Raw genomic sequence first — 16,555 nt, 5'->3', positions numbered from 1 at the left:
TTTGTTTACCATAATTAAAGCTTCAATCCATAAGTTATTTTAACATTTCCAGTGTCAGTGTCAGGTAGGACAGTGGTCGTCCGGTGATTATCTTAACATTGTCTTCTCACTCAACAGTAAACTAACCAACATACAGTATACGTGTATACATGGAATCTGTACCAGTTACAATCTAAGGACTTTTAAGACCTTTTTAATACCAAATTGGCAAATTTGTCAAATGTTACATAGAGGCAAACATTGTGAAAATAGCCGATCTACAAGCTCACAGCATCTAGCAGTGTGAGGCATTGTGAGCTTGTAGATTGGCTATTTTCACAACATTTATCTGTGGAACTGAGTCAAACTAAATGTAATGCCAAGTGCTTGTCAGGGTGGGGGTTCCCAGTCCAAATATGTTCAAATAGGATTATTTTGGAGGGTCGTGACTTGAAAAGTTTGAGAACCTTTGGGGTAATAAAGACACCCGTAGGCCTACTGGTTATCAACTAACCGATCTACAACCCGACAACTCATCGCATCTTCACCTACTGTACAGTATAATTACATCTCTAAAACATGGATGGCAGGTGGTTATCTATTGCAGCACTACTGGACTTTATGGTCCATTATGATGTATTTGTTTATTTATGCTGTAGCCTATATTTTACTCTATTTAAAAAAGAAAAAGGTTGAAAAATGCCAGTCGGGGCCGGGGTCTCGAATGTGCTTAATTGTCAATCAGATTGTTCATTGATAGATTATGCACGGTAAATCAACAGCATTCTCACATGAAGTGTGTTACGATGTCTTGGGGCCTATAGCTTGCATAACCAGATAGAGCAATCAATTTAAGCCCCACTAACATTGTGCACACGAGTGAATACACAGATACATTTAATTTGGTCTGACGGGCTGTGTAGTCACTGTGAGAACAATACAGGAATGCTTATCTACAGTAGTATGACAACACAGTATCACAGACAAATAGACACATATTGCCGGATGGATTCTTGAAAAATAATATCAACTTTTTCATTCAGGGTGTGTGAAAACAACTATAAAAAGAGATACGCTATCAGAGGATTAGCACACAGGATTATGCTGCCTATGGGAGAGATGCGGTCATGTGTCCTTCCTGTCCGTTTTGTCTCAAACGAAGAAGGGATAGTGTACGTATTATGTAACACTGGTGAGTGGTTGGTAAACATCCCTTTTAGACTGGACATATGAGTTCTCAAAATAGTTATCGCCTAATTCAGTGTTTCTCAACCTGTGGGGTCACCACATGTTGGGGCGCTATAGCAATCGTTGAATGAAACCTTTGAACAGGCCTCGTTTGGCCAAAAGCCATGGATCTTGTTTACACATGTGCCTTGACTCATGCGGAAAACATCTGTCACTTTGACCAGTAAGCTCATTGACTGCCATTTTGAGCAGTTTGAAAAATGCTCACAACTGATTTTCTGCTGAGATTTTTGAGCAATTTGCGTGAAACGTGTTGTTGCCGTGAACTGGGGCTTTGTGATCCAGCACCGACTCAACCAGATCACAGCGTGGACAGTGACACATCCAACATCCTTGGCATCAACAGTACAATATAATATTATAATGGCTTAATGCACAAAATGTTGCTTAGGCATATTGCTTTTCTGCTTGGTCTTATTGCTGCTTGCAGCTATTTTCACATTTGAACGACGAATTACTTTACTGAGCTGCATTCAAGACACTTGCCTAGTTGCCTTGTGTCTGACATCTGACTTGTAACACTTAGAAAAATAATCACCTGCACGGAATTTCTTGACAGAAAGTAGCTCATAACATGTCTATGGTGGATTTTTATGAAACAAAAGCTCTGCAGATTGAAAGAGGATAATTCAAGCTTGGCCTAGAGCTGCAATGTTGGTGAGTTTAATGTTGTTTAATACAAGCAGATCGCAAATGCAAATTGGATGAATGGGGAGTCAATGGAGGGTATTGCAACTCTAGATTCATCCAATTAGAACATAATCTAGAGTTGCCCTTTCTGAACCCTCGGTTACCTTTTCTGAAGTTCACGGAGAGCGGCGGCGCCGCTTGAGTGTTGGTGAGATGTTTCAAAGTTGCATAACACAGCTATAGGAGACCGCCACAACGTGTACAAAATGGCATTAACCGTATTTTTAATATTTTTTTCTCTTCCTTGACTTCCTTATTGACTTCCCATTGTACCGCCTCCCGCACCGAGACTGGCTAGCTGCACGTCCTAGTTACTGCCTCTGATTGGCCGACCGCGTACATGCAGGATGTTTATAATGCGGCATTGCTGTTGTGACGTGGGAGGCGGGACATGGGAAGTGAGGAAGAGAGAATTTCAGAGAAGCCAAAACTTATATAAATAATATAAATAATACTTAACTGTATCGGCGGTAATGCCATTTCGTACACGTTGCGGCGGTCTCCTATAGCTGTGTTATGCATCTTTGAAACATCTCACCAACACTCAACAACACTGTGTGTGAACAGAGAGTATGTACATCTGCATCCTATGGAGGGTGGAATAAGCTGTCAGGGACCCTATAGGGTACCGCGTCCAAACTTCAGAAAAGGTAACCGAGGGTGCCGAAAGGGGCTATAGAGCCCCGAGGGACTCATCTCAACCAAGTATAGAGTTTAGTGATTAATTAGAACACAGATTAGCAAAAGCATGCTATAAGGACCAATCCTGCCATGAAAATGTGTTTTATGGCTGTGTATACAGTATATGGCAATTAATATAGAGAATACCACCCTACCCAACCCATCAACATATATATATATACTGAACTGAAGGTTGACTCACCACTTTGGAAGTGACCATTCTTCATTTGGATAGCTGCTGCAGTCTTCAGTAATCCAATCGGCATGTGTCTGACTATCAGAGATTTGACCGTGCAGTGTCATTTATCATTAACCTGCTTACTGTTTGAAGTCTGCTGCTCAGTGCTGACTTGAACTATCCATTTACTTTCCAAGGAAATCACAACATATCACCACTACAATCAATCAATTTCAAGGAAAATGGATGGGTGTGATCAGAATGCACATCACACCCACTCATGGTGTTACAAAACAAAACAAAAAACATCAAATCACTAAATTACACCATGACATACGGTATCACTAAACACAAAGTCACACAACATAATCCCATAACACATTCCCATGCTAATAAGTTAACACAACTAGGAATAATAACACACTTCCTGGTGCCCCAGGGCATGCTGGGTAATGGAACCCACATTGTAACCAGGACACACCTCCTTTTTAACCCATTAAAACTGGGAAAGCATCAGTGTCAATTTAGATTGTAGATATATTTGAACCACTTTAACCATTATTTTATACTTTGTCTATTCAAAAATAGCAAATACAAGCTCATAGCATGTCACTTTGTGCCCCGATATGAGTTTGTAGATCTGCTATTTCTGAAAGATCTTGAAAATGTGTGTAAATAATTGAATATATATTTTTAAAGTGACGTTTTAACTCAAATCTTTGCTCCTGGAGTTCCCTGGAAGAAAATATTTTGCGATGGGGGTCCACGGCCAGTCGGCCACATATCATTTTGGGGTCCTTGATTTGAAAAGGTTTGAGAACCACTGTCTACTGTATGTCAATAATGCTAGGATTTAGAAGACATTTGTAGAAGAGTTTTGTAGGTCTTAACAAACATGACACACTTCAATCCAATGCCACACATGCATACATGATGCACAACTTGTCTCATGCATTGTTTTTGGCAAAATAAATAATAATAGTGGTGAAATAGGCACTTGAACTCCCACATAATTAATTAAGATGTTAATGTTTTGAACAAAAGTATGCAGGAGATGCAAAAGGTATTTAGTTTTATTCTAAATAGTGGAAAATCCTGTTTCCTTTGGCCTATAATTGGGAGTTCCGTTTTTAGTCTACAACTCAAAAACCTGTGCTGAAATATAAAGTGGGACACTATGTGGGCCATGGCACCGATTAGAAAAAAGAGAATTGGCGAGTGAGTTCCTTTGGTGTACTGGCAGCGTGCAGACTGACTGACCCCAAGGCAAAAACACACATACAGTACAGGCCTGAAAACATAATCTCTGGCCCCGCCTTCTGGACATAAACACCAGTGTTTATGCCAAGCTTGAGCCCCTTGTATACCATGGCCCCATATTGAGCTGTCTGCACACACACACACACACACACACACACACACACACACACACACACACACACACACACACACACACACACACACACACACACACACACACACACAGAAACCTAGGATGAGGGAAAAGGATTATTAAGCTTAGTGGCCGGACAAAAGCTGTCTTGACTCTGTCATTTCCCCCTCTTTCATCCATGGCTTAACTGAGACAAGGGCTAAGTCTCACGTCCTTATTATTATTATTATTATTATTATTTTTACCTTCCCACTCCGAAGATGCAAAATTCAAGATTTGATTAGATTTTGGTTCCAGGGGTGACCAATATAAATCTAATAAATAAATACAAATGTATACTTTGGATATATTACGACCCAACATACGGCCTAACATCAAAACGGGACGTCCCTCTTTTCAGCCTTTTGTGGGTGTTTTTATTCAAATCCATTGACTTCAGGCTGAGCTGAGGCTGAACATAAATTACCTGAATCAAATCAAAAAGTCAAATCACTCACGCCACAAACGCCTATAATCAAAATACAGGAGAGAAAACCGGATCAAAATAAAGGCCCCTAAGAAAAACCCAGGCTGTTGAAAACACTAAAACGCTCTAACGTTCTACAAAGTGGCAGGTTGGCTGGCAGTCTGCCTGGAGAGGAAAGAGGAAAGCCCACTGGAGCCGCACGGGGAAAACCGGCCTTGAAGCCTGGAACCAATCATCTCCCTCCAACAACCTGCAAAACCATGCTGTCAGTGCTCATCCAATCAGCCAAGCACACCTGCAGCCCCTCACACAAACACATGTCTCACACACAGACCTACACTGAAGAGTGACAATATTTATCCCATTCTGACCTGAGATCAGATTCTAAAAATGTCTATTACATCCTGACAGTTTCATTATTAACCCATTCTGACCTGAGATCAGATTCTAAAAGTGTCTTCGATTTTTCAAAAATAGCAGACCTACAAGCTCGTATCGCGCCACTCGGTGGCGCGATATGAGCTTGTAGATCTGCTATTTTTAAATAGCTAAAGCATAACATGATGCTGACACCAAAATGGGTGCCCGGTCAGAATGGGTTAAAATGTAGAATAGTTTAGGCATTTAGTACGCTCTTAATCCAGAGCGATACAGTAAAGCAAGGTAAACATGAGCTAATACATCAAATACATAGAAATATAGTCATCTAGGATCATATAGGTAAACCAAGAACATATCATCAGTCTAAAAAGTATAATTTAATTTATATAAAACAAATCTGTACATTGAAACTATACACACTATAGGATGCCAGGTCTAGCAATACATGTAAACTACATTTCCGTTAGCCTTTGCATAAGCCTGCAAGGTCGTCAAAGCTGGGGCAAGTGCTACAGGATAACGAGGAGTCTGAAGAGGTGCATGATCGAGTCTTCAGATTGCAGATTGAAAACACACACAAGCATACAATGACCTTACATGGTCGAAGCAGTATTGAAAAGTTTTCGATTTACAAGCCAAAACATGTCGCACCGTGACATGTCGTGGGCTTGTAGATCTGTTATTTTTTTTTAATTGGGAAATATTTTGAATAATTTTGAAACGCACGCACGCAACATACTGTACACACACACACACACACAACACACACACACACACACACACACACACACACACCAAAATTGCATCAAAAGTTGTCATGGAACCTCAAGCTGTCCATCCATATGTCCAGTCCCATGTTCTGCGGCAGCATGCAGGGACAGATGGAGGAGACCACGGACTCATAGCAGACGGTGGTGTGGGGTTCCTTAGCAACTCACCAAAGAACTGAGCCCAGAATTAAGGCTGAAATATGTTGTCAAAACGACACCGCAATTTACTGATGAACATTATTCATTCAGGCTAGTAGACACCCTTGTGTGTGTGTGTGTGTGTGTGTGTGTGTGTGTGTGTGTGTGTGTGTGTGTGTGTGTGTGTGTGTGTGTGTGTGTGTGTGTGTTTGTGTGTGTGTGTGTGTGTGGGGGGAGCAGATGTCAGCTGGTAAAGAAGATTAGTCACTATATGGTATATGACTGCCTCTAGTCTACACTGTAGTGTAGGCCTGCTTCAAAGTGCTCAGATCTGCCTTAACCCCCCCCCCCCCCCCCCCCATACTCAAAAGAAAACATGACCTCCTCAAAACTGATCACAGAGCACCAACTGTTTCCTCCATCAACCCTCTGACCTTGCCTCGACCACCCCAACACACACACACAAACACAAACACAAGCGCACGTGCATGCGCACGCACGCACGCACACACACACACACACACACACACACACACACACACACACACAGCACCTCCTGATTTTTCTTCTCACAACAAACAACAAAATCCAAAGAAAAAATTATGTGTCCGAAATATTATGTATATTTTCAATCCGTTCATTGTATTTTCTGCACAGTATAACCACTTAAGCGAAGCGCTATACCTACTTTGTTGTTCGATGAATAGCGGAAACAGACGATCTGAATTACAAGTGAGATTGTAGTTATTTTCCCCTATTTAAGAAAATGTTGGGAATTTTGTTTTGTTGACATTTTTTGAAAAGGTTTGACAAATTCTTGCCTATAATGATATGCCCAAAACAGGGATGATAGGCTATTCCAAAAAAGCTTGTAGACGTATCTTGATAGTTATACAAATAATTTAGATGTTTGTTCTTTAGTTTTTTGCACAAATCTTCTCTTCTGGGGGGTCCCTGGCTCAAAACAATCTCAGATGGGGGGTCCGCAGCCAAATATATCAATTTGGGGGCTGTCTTAGAGAACTACTGGTTTAGAAGGCATCGGCCTCAGGTTTAAATATTTTATTTTATCTTGTTTTAATTTTTGAGAGATTTGAGATTGGGGATCCGAGGTGCGAGAGAGTGGCTGTGTGTCTGTGAGCACCAGTACAGAATATGTAAACAGATGTGAGCACCAGTACAGAATATGTAAACAGATGTGAGCATCAGTACAGTATATCAACAGATGTGAGCACCAGTACAGTATATATAAACGGATGCACAAACACAACCCTGTCATCTCACACTGACGTGTAGTATTTTGTCAGTGCGTGAGAGGGTTGTAGAACGGACACACGCTTGTCTCAAACAGTATTCAATAGCAGGTTGAGTGCAGTGTTGATTTTGACAGCAAACTTTAGTTTTAGTCAGTCTGCTGAATAAAATTCCATTTAGTTGTAGTCCTATTTTAGTCATCTAAAAGGTTTTAATTTGCCCTTGTAATGACTTGGTTGCATGCTGAAAATAGCCGATCTACGAGCTCGCAACGCGTCGCAGCACAGTGCGTTTTGAGCTTGTAGATCTACTTTTCAATTTGAATCCTAAAAAGTAACCGTTTTGGACATGAGGTTTCCACTCGAGAGAGATGATACAATGTTTACTTTAAACATTAAAGGAAGGTAAAATAAATAAATAAAAAAACATTCCAAAGAGACAGGACTTCTTATTTCACCAGTTGGTTGTTTTATTTACCTTTTAGCAATGACACCAAATGTACTCTACTGTCTTTTTTCCGCTTGCTATCATAGGAGATGCGTTTTGAATTGTAAACAGTGACAATGATAAAATGCATTTCATAAAACTCCTTACAAGCAGTGTATGACTGGGGAGGGGGGGGGGGGGGGGGGGAGGGCGGACCGCACCTCGCCCACCCATGTTTTGTTTTCTTTTATAACAATACATGTTATTTTATAGCTTTGAGTCTCTCATATTTACATAGATACAGCCAGATCCCACAGCCATCACATGTGGTGACCTATTGTTTATGTCGTCTTCTTTTTTTATTAATTCCTTTTTCGAGTAATTTTCTTAAAGAATTATATTTACATCCACAACAATGCCCCGGCTGCCTGCTGCCAGGGAATACAACACAGTTAGAATGTTTCGCTTAAAAACTCATGGAACTACTTGCGCCTGATCTATACGTTGTTACGTTGTTGTGCGGACCGTATCGCACACCGAAAAATTGTCGATGTACGAGCTTGTAGATCTGCTGTTTTCGGTGTGTGACGCGCCAGCACGCAACAGAGTATAAATTAGACTTCACGGTTATTTACTTTACGTTTGTAAGTCAACCTTATAGCTGTAAGTTTTGATTGCGACACGACTCCTAACAAATAAAGTTAATACAGGGCTCAAGCTCATTTATCTTCCTCATACAAATTGAAAACTACTCAAAACAAATGAACAAAAAAATAATATATATATATACACATACAAAAAAAAACTAAAAACTAAACAAAAACAAAATATTGCACTTAAAATCCAGGACAGCATTTTGACCTGTTCGGTGGTTTAAGAGGGAAGTGAGAGCTTTCAGCCGAGTGCTTTGGATGGGGATGAAGGTTGGGGAGAGTAGCATTTAGCAAGGTAATCTAAATAAATAGGCAAACCTTTGTACAATATGAAGCATTATCTTCTCAACTGTGTCTATGGAATGAGCAATCTCCGAAGTATTGCTCAGTATACCTATGGAGTGCAGGTTTGAACCTAAATATAGATTGAAAAATAAAAGGAAAAGGGGGGAAAAAAAGAATGTGTAGAAAAACAAGGGAAACCTTGACAGTAAAAATCAAGCTTGGAAGCTTCATAGTTGAGTGCCATATAATGTCCTGAGAATGCTTCCTCGTTCAACTGTCCAGGTGAAGCTACAATGCTCTGGGTTTCCTTTTATGCTATGTACTTGCTGTTAACAGTCATTGGAGGGTTTTCGTTTCAACGTGAGCATGGCACACAACTGCATTTAATCACAGCTTTGATCCATCCGTCAGCATTGGTAGATTAACCCATTCTGAACGGGCACCCATTTTGGTGTCAGCATCATGTCATGCTTTAGCTATTGAAAAATAGCAGATCTACAAGCTCATATCGCGCCACCGAGTGGCGCGATACGAGCTTGTAGGTCTGCTATTTTTTTGAAAAATCGAAGAACGACTGACATTTTTAGAATCTGATCTCGGGTCAGAATGGGTTAATCAGACCAGTGTGTGTCCAGTGGAAACCTCGTGTGTATCTGATCTCAGGTCAGAATGGGTTAATGTCCTCTGCCCATTCCTCCGTGGCCTTTGTCTTCACCAGTCTCTCATCGTGTCCTGCCAGTCTTTGGAGTGAATGAGGTGGAACCCTTTGGAGAGGGGCAATGAGTGAACGCAGTGTTTGACAGAAGCGTATGGGTGCGTGTGTGGATGCGTGTGTGCACACTTTCTATTGCAAAATGATAGACAGTGAGAGGGCAACAAAGTGACTTGTTGCCCAGTCATTCAGACTTCAAATTCATTAAAAAAAAACACAACCACCCCACGAACACTTTAGACACTCGTGAAAAAAAGAGAGATATTAAGAGGGACAAAGAGGCAAAAAGAAATGTGTCGTACCAACAGCACTGAAATGGTATCAAAGGACAAAGAGGTGAATCTTAAGGGAGAAGTAAAAAAGGAATAGAAGTGACAAAACAGTACCGGACTGTCTTCGTGTCTCAACGCCCTCCTCCCATTTCTCCAGTACATCCGGACAAGAACTTAAATACATGGTGACAGACAGCGATCAAACATGACAGTGCTCAGATACGCTTGCTGATTCGGTCCTGGGACATATGAGCCTTACTGTTGGAACAAGCAATCAATCCATCCACCCACCCATCCATTCATCCATCCATCCATCCATCCATCCATCCATCCATCCATCCATCCATTCATCCATCCATCCATCCATCCATCCATCCATCCATCCATCCATCCATTCATCCATCCATCCATCCATCCATCCATTCATCCATCCTTCCCACAAGGTTATTGTGTAAACAACATTCCTATCGCAGTGCCATAGTCTCGCCATCTCCTCTCGCACCATAAGAACAGGAATCATAGTGGACAGGATGGCAGAACCTACAAATAAAACAAAAGTAAACCACAACTAAAAAAAAAAGGCAAATAAAGACGTGTGAGCCCTACTTGCAGCCCCGTGCTTTGTTTTTTAGTTTTTTCAAGTCTCTGCCCGATATTTTTATTTTCCTCGTTTGTCGTCGTCTTTCACCGAAATCTCTCCGATGTTTCTTTCTGGTGTGTCTTAGGACGACGAGGAGGTGGACGTGGAACTGGCTTTCTTTTGGTTGACTAAGTCCACGTAGAGTTCGGAGCGCAGGAAGCGCGGGTATGAGTCCTTCTCCATTAGTCCGTATATCCTCCTCTGTGCGAGGTCGAAGCAGGAGCGCGTCACATTCTGTAGGTTGTCCTTGGTGTGTTCTCTGGTGTACGAGTCCAGGTTCACCTGAGACGGAGGCAATCAGAGTGGAGGCCAGTGTTAATTTGGACAGCACATTTTGTTTTAGTCTAGATTTAGCCAACTAAATATAAGATGTTGGTCGACTACGGTTAATTTTGTCCTCGAAAAAGTATTTTGGCGGGCCTTGATGGTTGCATGCTGAACATAGCTGATCTACAAGCTCACAATGCATCGCAGCGCAACACGTTGTGAGCTTGTAGAGCCACTATTTTTAGAGTGCCACACCCACAATCAAACATAAAATGACTTGTCTTTTAGTTCTACTGGATTTCTTTCCCTAACATTTTAATCTAGTTTATTGTTGATGAAATTGTCAATATATTGAAGTTAGTTTGTATTTACAGTAGTTGTCATCAGTGAAAAAAGGCAGTCAACAAACCTTTTTCGTCATAGTTTTAGTCGACAAAATTAACACTGGCAAATGTATCATTTCAAGAGGGTTATTTTGTTGTGTTCTGATATTTCCAATATGCATTCCAGTGCTTGAAACAAATGGGCCTATTTTTGTTCACGTCAAGGCAACCAACGGGAACCTATTCATCAGGCATGATGAGCTCACATCCTTTTCCAGATTACTCATTCCATCCCCCATCAGGAAACCCGCTCTGACAAGCCTACCGCATACATGACTTCACATCTTTAGTCGACGGAACAATGCTAACGAGGCCTGGAAACCGGCTGCTATTTCCTATTCAGTGAAGGATGTAGCAGCTTTGTTTAGTGCCTTGTTTCTCCCGGGATTATTAAAAATAATCTACATAAAACCTATAGAAATCTTTTTGTTTGCATATGAAAGAGAATATGGGTCATTTAGTGCTAATCACGGTATAGAGAAACTTGTTAAATTAAAGTAAAACAAGGATCTGCCATTGCTCTCACTCACCTCCTTACAGGACTGGATGGCAATATATTCTGAGAATATTTTCTTGGCTTTGGAGGCCATTTTCGATTGTGACTTGATCTTCTTGTAGTCCTCGCATGCTAGCCAGAATTCCAGATTCTCCTCGCTGAACTCTGTGCGCAGGAATGCCCTGAACGCTGCCAGGCCATCTGAGGGAGAGGAGGAGGAGGAGAAGACCAAGAAATATAGAAGAAGAAGAAGAAGAGAAACAATCATTAGGAGATGACGTGACACCAGAGGCACGTTAACACAACTAAAAGCCATCACTGATATTTGCACCACCTAAAATAGCCCGGTGGCATTTCATTTTCAGTCATTTCAGTCATGCAGCGAATTGCAAGAATTGCAAGCCTGCACGCTCTCCACAATGAAGCACGGACATAACTCATCGACCCCATCCTTCCAATATACTCTGCTGTTATTCAGCATGACTTCTTTGTATTCTTAAACCCCCACTGCGTGAATGAACAAAGACCTGACTGTTTCTCCCTGAGTGTGGGTACAGCAAAATCCGGAGTGGATTTTAGCGCACGCACACGCGTGTGAACGTGTACTGTGTAGCTAACTTTGCTTGTCTAATTCTGTCAAGGAGGTTTTTATTTTTTATTGTTTGGGTATTGTTAATGGCTTGAGGAAAAAGACTTCCAGGGTGGGAGAATAGCAGGAAGCCGAAGTTCCACCCTGTCCTCTTGCATGCACCTTTCCGTTCCCATGAATCCCTTTAGTCGCGCTGACAATAAGAGCCAATCTCCTGGCCGTCACCTCGTATGAGAGAACAGGATGTGAGGGAAGCAAGGGAAGAGAGTGGACAGTGAAAGCTCAGGGATAGAGACTACAGAGTCTATGAGTAAAACTATTTCACTTATCTTTTCTACTCTCTGACTCATGCCGAATTGACACTCTGCCATACAGCGTTGTCCTACGCCGGGAATAGCAGATCTACAAGCATTCAGCGTGATGATATTTTATAGTGTGCAAAGGCACAATTATTGCGGGATTGTTTGAATTCGTGCAGAGGCGTCACAACAATTAGTACAATGTGAATAATAGGACACTACAATACGACTCCAGTAGCACTTTATGGTCTTCTCTGTCCAGAGTTAACACTTCAACCCCCCCCCCCCCCCCCCCCCTCTCTCTCTCCTGCTCTAATGCATTGGTTCTATTCATTCACTTGGGATTAGGGATGCGGACACACACACACACACACACACACACACACACACACACACACACACACACACACACACACACACACACACACACACACACACACACACACACACACACACACAGAGACTTATGTCACAGGCATGCATGCTTAATTTACATCAACAAGAGCATATTTCCTGTGCACTTGACTCCACCCCACACTACATGCATGCAGTCTTCTCACTTTGCCACCAGCACTCCACTCCAAACCCATGTTTCTGTTGTGTCACATTATGCCATGGATGTGACATGTTTTGCGCATGCTTTTTTTGCATGGCACGTTTGTATAACATTAATGGCATACAGACGGGTTGCCATGCTAAAACAAAAAGCATGCACAAAAACAAAATAGGGGAAAAAAATAATAATAATAATAATAATATAGACTTACATTTGTGTACCAGGAGCTTGTCGAGTGACTCTCCCCACTTGAGTGCCTCCTCTGGGGTGGGCCTGCAGATGAAAGCGGAGCGGTTCTTTAATATACCCATCTCAGCAAGGTTCCTCATTTTGAGACCCATCCGAAGAGCCTTTCTCCCCCAACACACACACAGCTAGTACGGACCAGTGGAGAGCCGTATAGGAACCAGCAGGTATTCCACAATGTCCGCTGCCGTTCTTGTTTTTCTCTCTTCTGCCGTTCAGGAAACTCTGCCTAATAATCCCCTTTGCACTCTCTCGCTCACTCACGGGTTCCTCTAGTGAGTCAGGGTGAAACTATTGCGAGTGTGTGTGAGTGTCATTAAGCCGTGTGTGGGTCTGCCTGCAGATGCTCGTGCCGGCTGGGGTTTTATAATCCCTCACACTGCAGCGTGGAGTGCGAGGGGAGGGGTGGAGGATGAGGCAGCCAATGGCCACACGCACTGAGGCCCAAGAACCTCCTCTCCTCCTCTCATCTCCGCCCCCTCTCATTATTGTCTTTACAGTTACGTACAGTAGAAGAAATATTGTATGGTTCTCAACCACGTGGGGCCGGGACCCACTGGTGGTGCCGTGAGGACATTGCACGGGGAGGGGGGGGGGAATAATTGCCGAAACAATACGATTGTTTGAACGTTAATATTAAAAAACAATAATGCAAAAAATTATAAATAAAATCTATAAAACCTTCATTGTAATGCAGCTGAATAGGAAATTAAATTAAATGCTTTGATCCAAGCCCGAACACAATCGATTGATTAATCGAACAAATAAGACATGATCTGAAAATGCTGCGGAACACTTTTGAGGGTTCTTTTCCCTTTCTTTTTAAATTGGGCTCTGATCCAGAAAAGGTTGTTAGAACCACCGCTGTGCGTACTGTACTGTACTGTAACTGTAAGAAGGCAGTGGAGTATTATGTGCTTACTGTAAGTGACTTTCCACCACTGCTTCCCCCTATAGCTCTCATTGTTGTCTCACAGTGACGCGCAGCACTTTGCTCACATCTGTGGCCCCACAGTGTCGTACCATGAGGGGAGAAGCTTTGAAGTTAACAAGCACAATTCTGCCAGCAGAGATATTTTTTAGCACACAGCCTCATGTAACAATTTGGTGTGGGACGTGGGAATGTGTCTAATTCTGTCCAAAAATACTGCATATAGTGATGTGAGTGAACCTTTTTGTTTGCAGTACCTCACTGTGTTAACTTACTGTATATAACAATACAGTATAGTTAGTGGTGCACTGGCCCATTTGAGCTAAATATCCTTATTTAAACAATCTACCGATCATTGTTTTAGATCCCTATAAACACTTTCAATCTGGTGTCCCTATTTTTGGGCATGTCATTCTATTCTAGACTAATTAAAAAAATGTAAAGGAATCGTTTCAAATCAAAATGTTCATCATTTAAAATTGCGGATGTACCAAGCTGCTAATGTGTCGTGCATGAGGCGTTGTAGATCTGCTTTTTTATGCTTTCATTGTAAGATGAAATAATATACAGTAGGGATTAAGCCACAACGTGGCTTTGACAGAAACACACACCGTCTCTGTCGGGTGGAAACATTAGATAACGTTTAAAGTGACAGTGGTTAAGTGTGTCTGTGGGTTTTATAAACATTGAACCAATGAAACACATTAACGAGAGCTCATGACTATATAAGAACCCTAAATGGATCACAGGTTTTTTTTCCCCCCCATTTCCTGAAAAAGCGAACCGTTTTGGAGATGAGGTTTCCTCCCGACAGTGACGGTACGTCTCAGAGCGAATGCCCAGTTACAGTGCAGCAGTACGCGTGTCATTTAACCCATTCTGACCTGAGATCAGATTCATACGAGGTTTCCGCCGGACACACACTGGTCTGATGAACCCATTCTGACCTGAGATCAGATTCTAAAAATGTCAGTCGTTCTTCAAATTTTCAAAAAATAGCAGACCTACAAGCTCGTATCGCGCCACTCGGTGGCGCGATATGAGCTTGTAGATCTGCTATTTTTCAATAGCTAAAGCGTAACATGATGCTGACACCAAAATGGGTGCCCGGTCAGAATGGGTTAACTTCTGAGGGGCATTTCTACACAATAAATTGACAGTGGGGATTTTACGGCGTAGGTTTCATAGGATGTGAAATACTCCTCCGCTGTGGGAGATCAAAACCGCTAAAGCGCCGGTTCAAGTCATTGTTTCTCCGTCTACAATAAATGACTTTACAGGATATTAACTCTCAGCATCAAACATGACCTCATCACCTCAGCCAGCGCTTTAACAATACATGGCACATGCAATCATTTTCCTCCTACTCCTCCTCCTCATGCTACACAGTATGCAGGAGGCAGAGTTTCCATCCTTCCTTCCTGCCTTTTAGCCCAGTCACTTCACACTTTACAAGACCTCACTGCTGCCTGCTAACTGCCCACTCTGTCTGTGTGTGTCTGTGTATGTGTGTGTGTGTGTGTGTGTGTGTGTGTTTGTGTGTGTACGTGCATGTGTCCACCTGGTGTAACCACCCACCCAGGAAGTGGGCAGTATACACATGCACACGCATGCACACGCACACGCACACACACACACACACACACACACACACACACACACACACACACACACACACACACACACACACACACACACACACACACACACACACAGAGCCTGGCAGTGGGCATGCACTTACTTGACTGACCTCATGGATTTGTCAAACTTGCTGCCCGGGTTACTTCCTGGCGATTCATTCCTCCTCCGCAGGAAAGCCAGACGATTCTTCATGTCTTTAGCCCTGAGAGAGAGAGAGAGATAAATAAAGACAATGAGTGATGAATGAGGGAAGGGAATTCATAACCGGCGTCTATTCTTAGGGAAACTGACTTTTGAGCCACAACTGTACTTGCTTTTTCCTGTCCACACTTAATCTCTTTGCCAAAAATAGCTGATCTGCAAGCAATGAGACCCGTTGTTGTGAGCTTGTAGGTCTGCCCCACCCCCCACCCTCCCACCACCCCCACCCCACATAATAGGCATGCTGGGGTTCAAGTAAAACGGGGTGCGTAAGATGATTATAACTGGAGTGGAAGGTGAAAATGATGACGTGGAAGAAGACACAAATGAGCGACACGTATAGAAGGAAGAGAGCAGGAGAAGTGGGGTTGAGTCTCCAATCCAAAGTCCAACCAATAAGAATCCAAAGCAAAGGTACCGCTAAAGTTCCTCAGCGTTCACAATCCCACACATCGGCAAATGCACCAAAGAGGGAAGAAAAGCAACAATTTCAGTGATTTTGTACATTTTCTTTTACGTCTTCACCGAGGTACGGACGTGCGAGGAGGTAGAGAATCTTCCAAAAATCTTGTCCCGATTATGTCCGTCCGATGAGACGTTCCTACGCCTCTCTCTCTCTGTGCCACCGTCTCCTAATTAATCTGACGTCTCAATCACACTGTGTTTCTTACTTTCTTTCTAATGAATGTGCCCCCGGCAGGCTGGCGAGCAGGGACTGGCGAGGAGGAGGAGTGACGATGAAGAGTCAATCCTCATCATCACTCGTCCGTTTCATCACAT

At 42.5% G+C, this 16,555-nt stretch overlaps 1 protein-coding gene across 5 annotated transcripts in view; it reads right to left on the bottom strand.

Annotated features, from left to right (window-relative positions):
- Nucleotides 1–9,921: 9,921 nt before the first annotated feature.
- rgs3a (regulator of G protein signaling 3a) overlaps nt 9,922–16,555 on the bottom strand; it is a 193,447-nt gene continuing 186,813 nt past the window's right edge. For 4 of the 5 annotated variants that reach the window (XM_083793657.1, XM_083793655.1, XM_083793653.1 and 1 more), the window contains 4 exons: nt 15,675–15,776; nt 12,968–13,029; nt 11,347–11,513; nt 9,922–10,448 (listed from right to left, as the gene is read on the bottom strand). In XM_083793657.1, coding sequence (XP_083649783.1) covers nt 10,248–10,448; nt 11,347–11,513; nt 12,968–13,029; nt 15,675–15,776 — 532 coding nt within the window. In that variant the 3' untranslated portion in view covers nt 9,922–10,247. The remainder of the gene's footprint in view (nt 10,449–11,346; nt 11,514–12,967; nt 13,030–15,674; nt 15,777–16,555) is intronic. The other variant, XM_083793654.1, reaches the window with a different exon arrangement.

The sequence above is a fragment of the Protomyctophum parallelum genome (genome assembly GCF_964188405.1).
Source record: "Protomyctophum parallelum genome assembly, chromosome: 21".
In the NCBI taxonomy this organism is placed as follows: domain Eukaryota; kingdom Metazoa; phylum Chordata; class Actinopteri; order Myctophiformes; family Myctophidae; genus Protomyctophum; species Protomyctophum parallelum.
The sequence above is the reverse complement of the archived record's forward strand: the minus strand, read 5'-3'. Positions and strand labels throughout refer to the sequence as shown.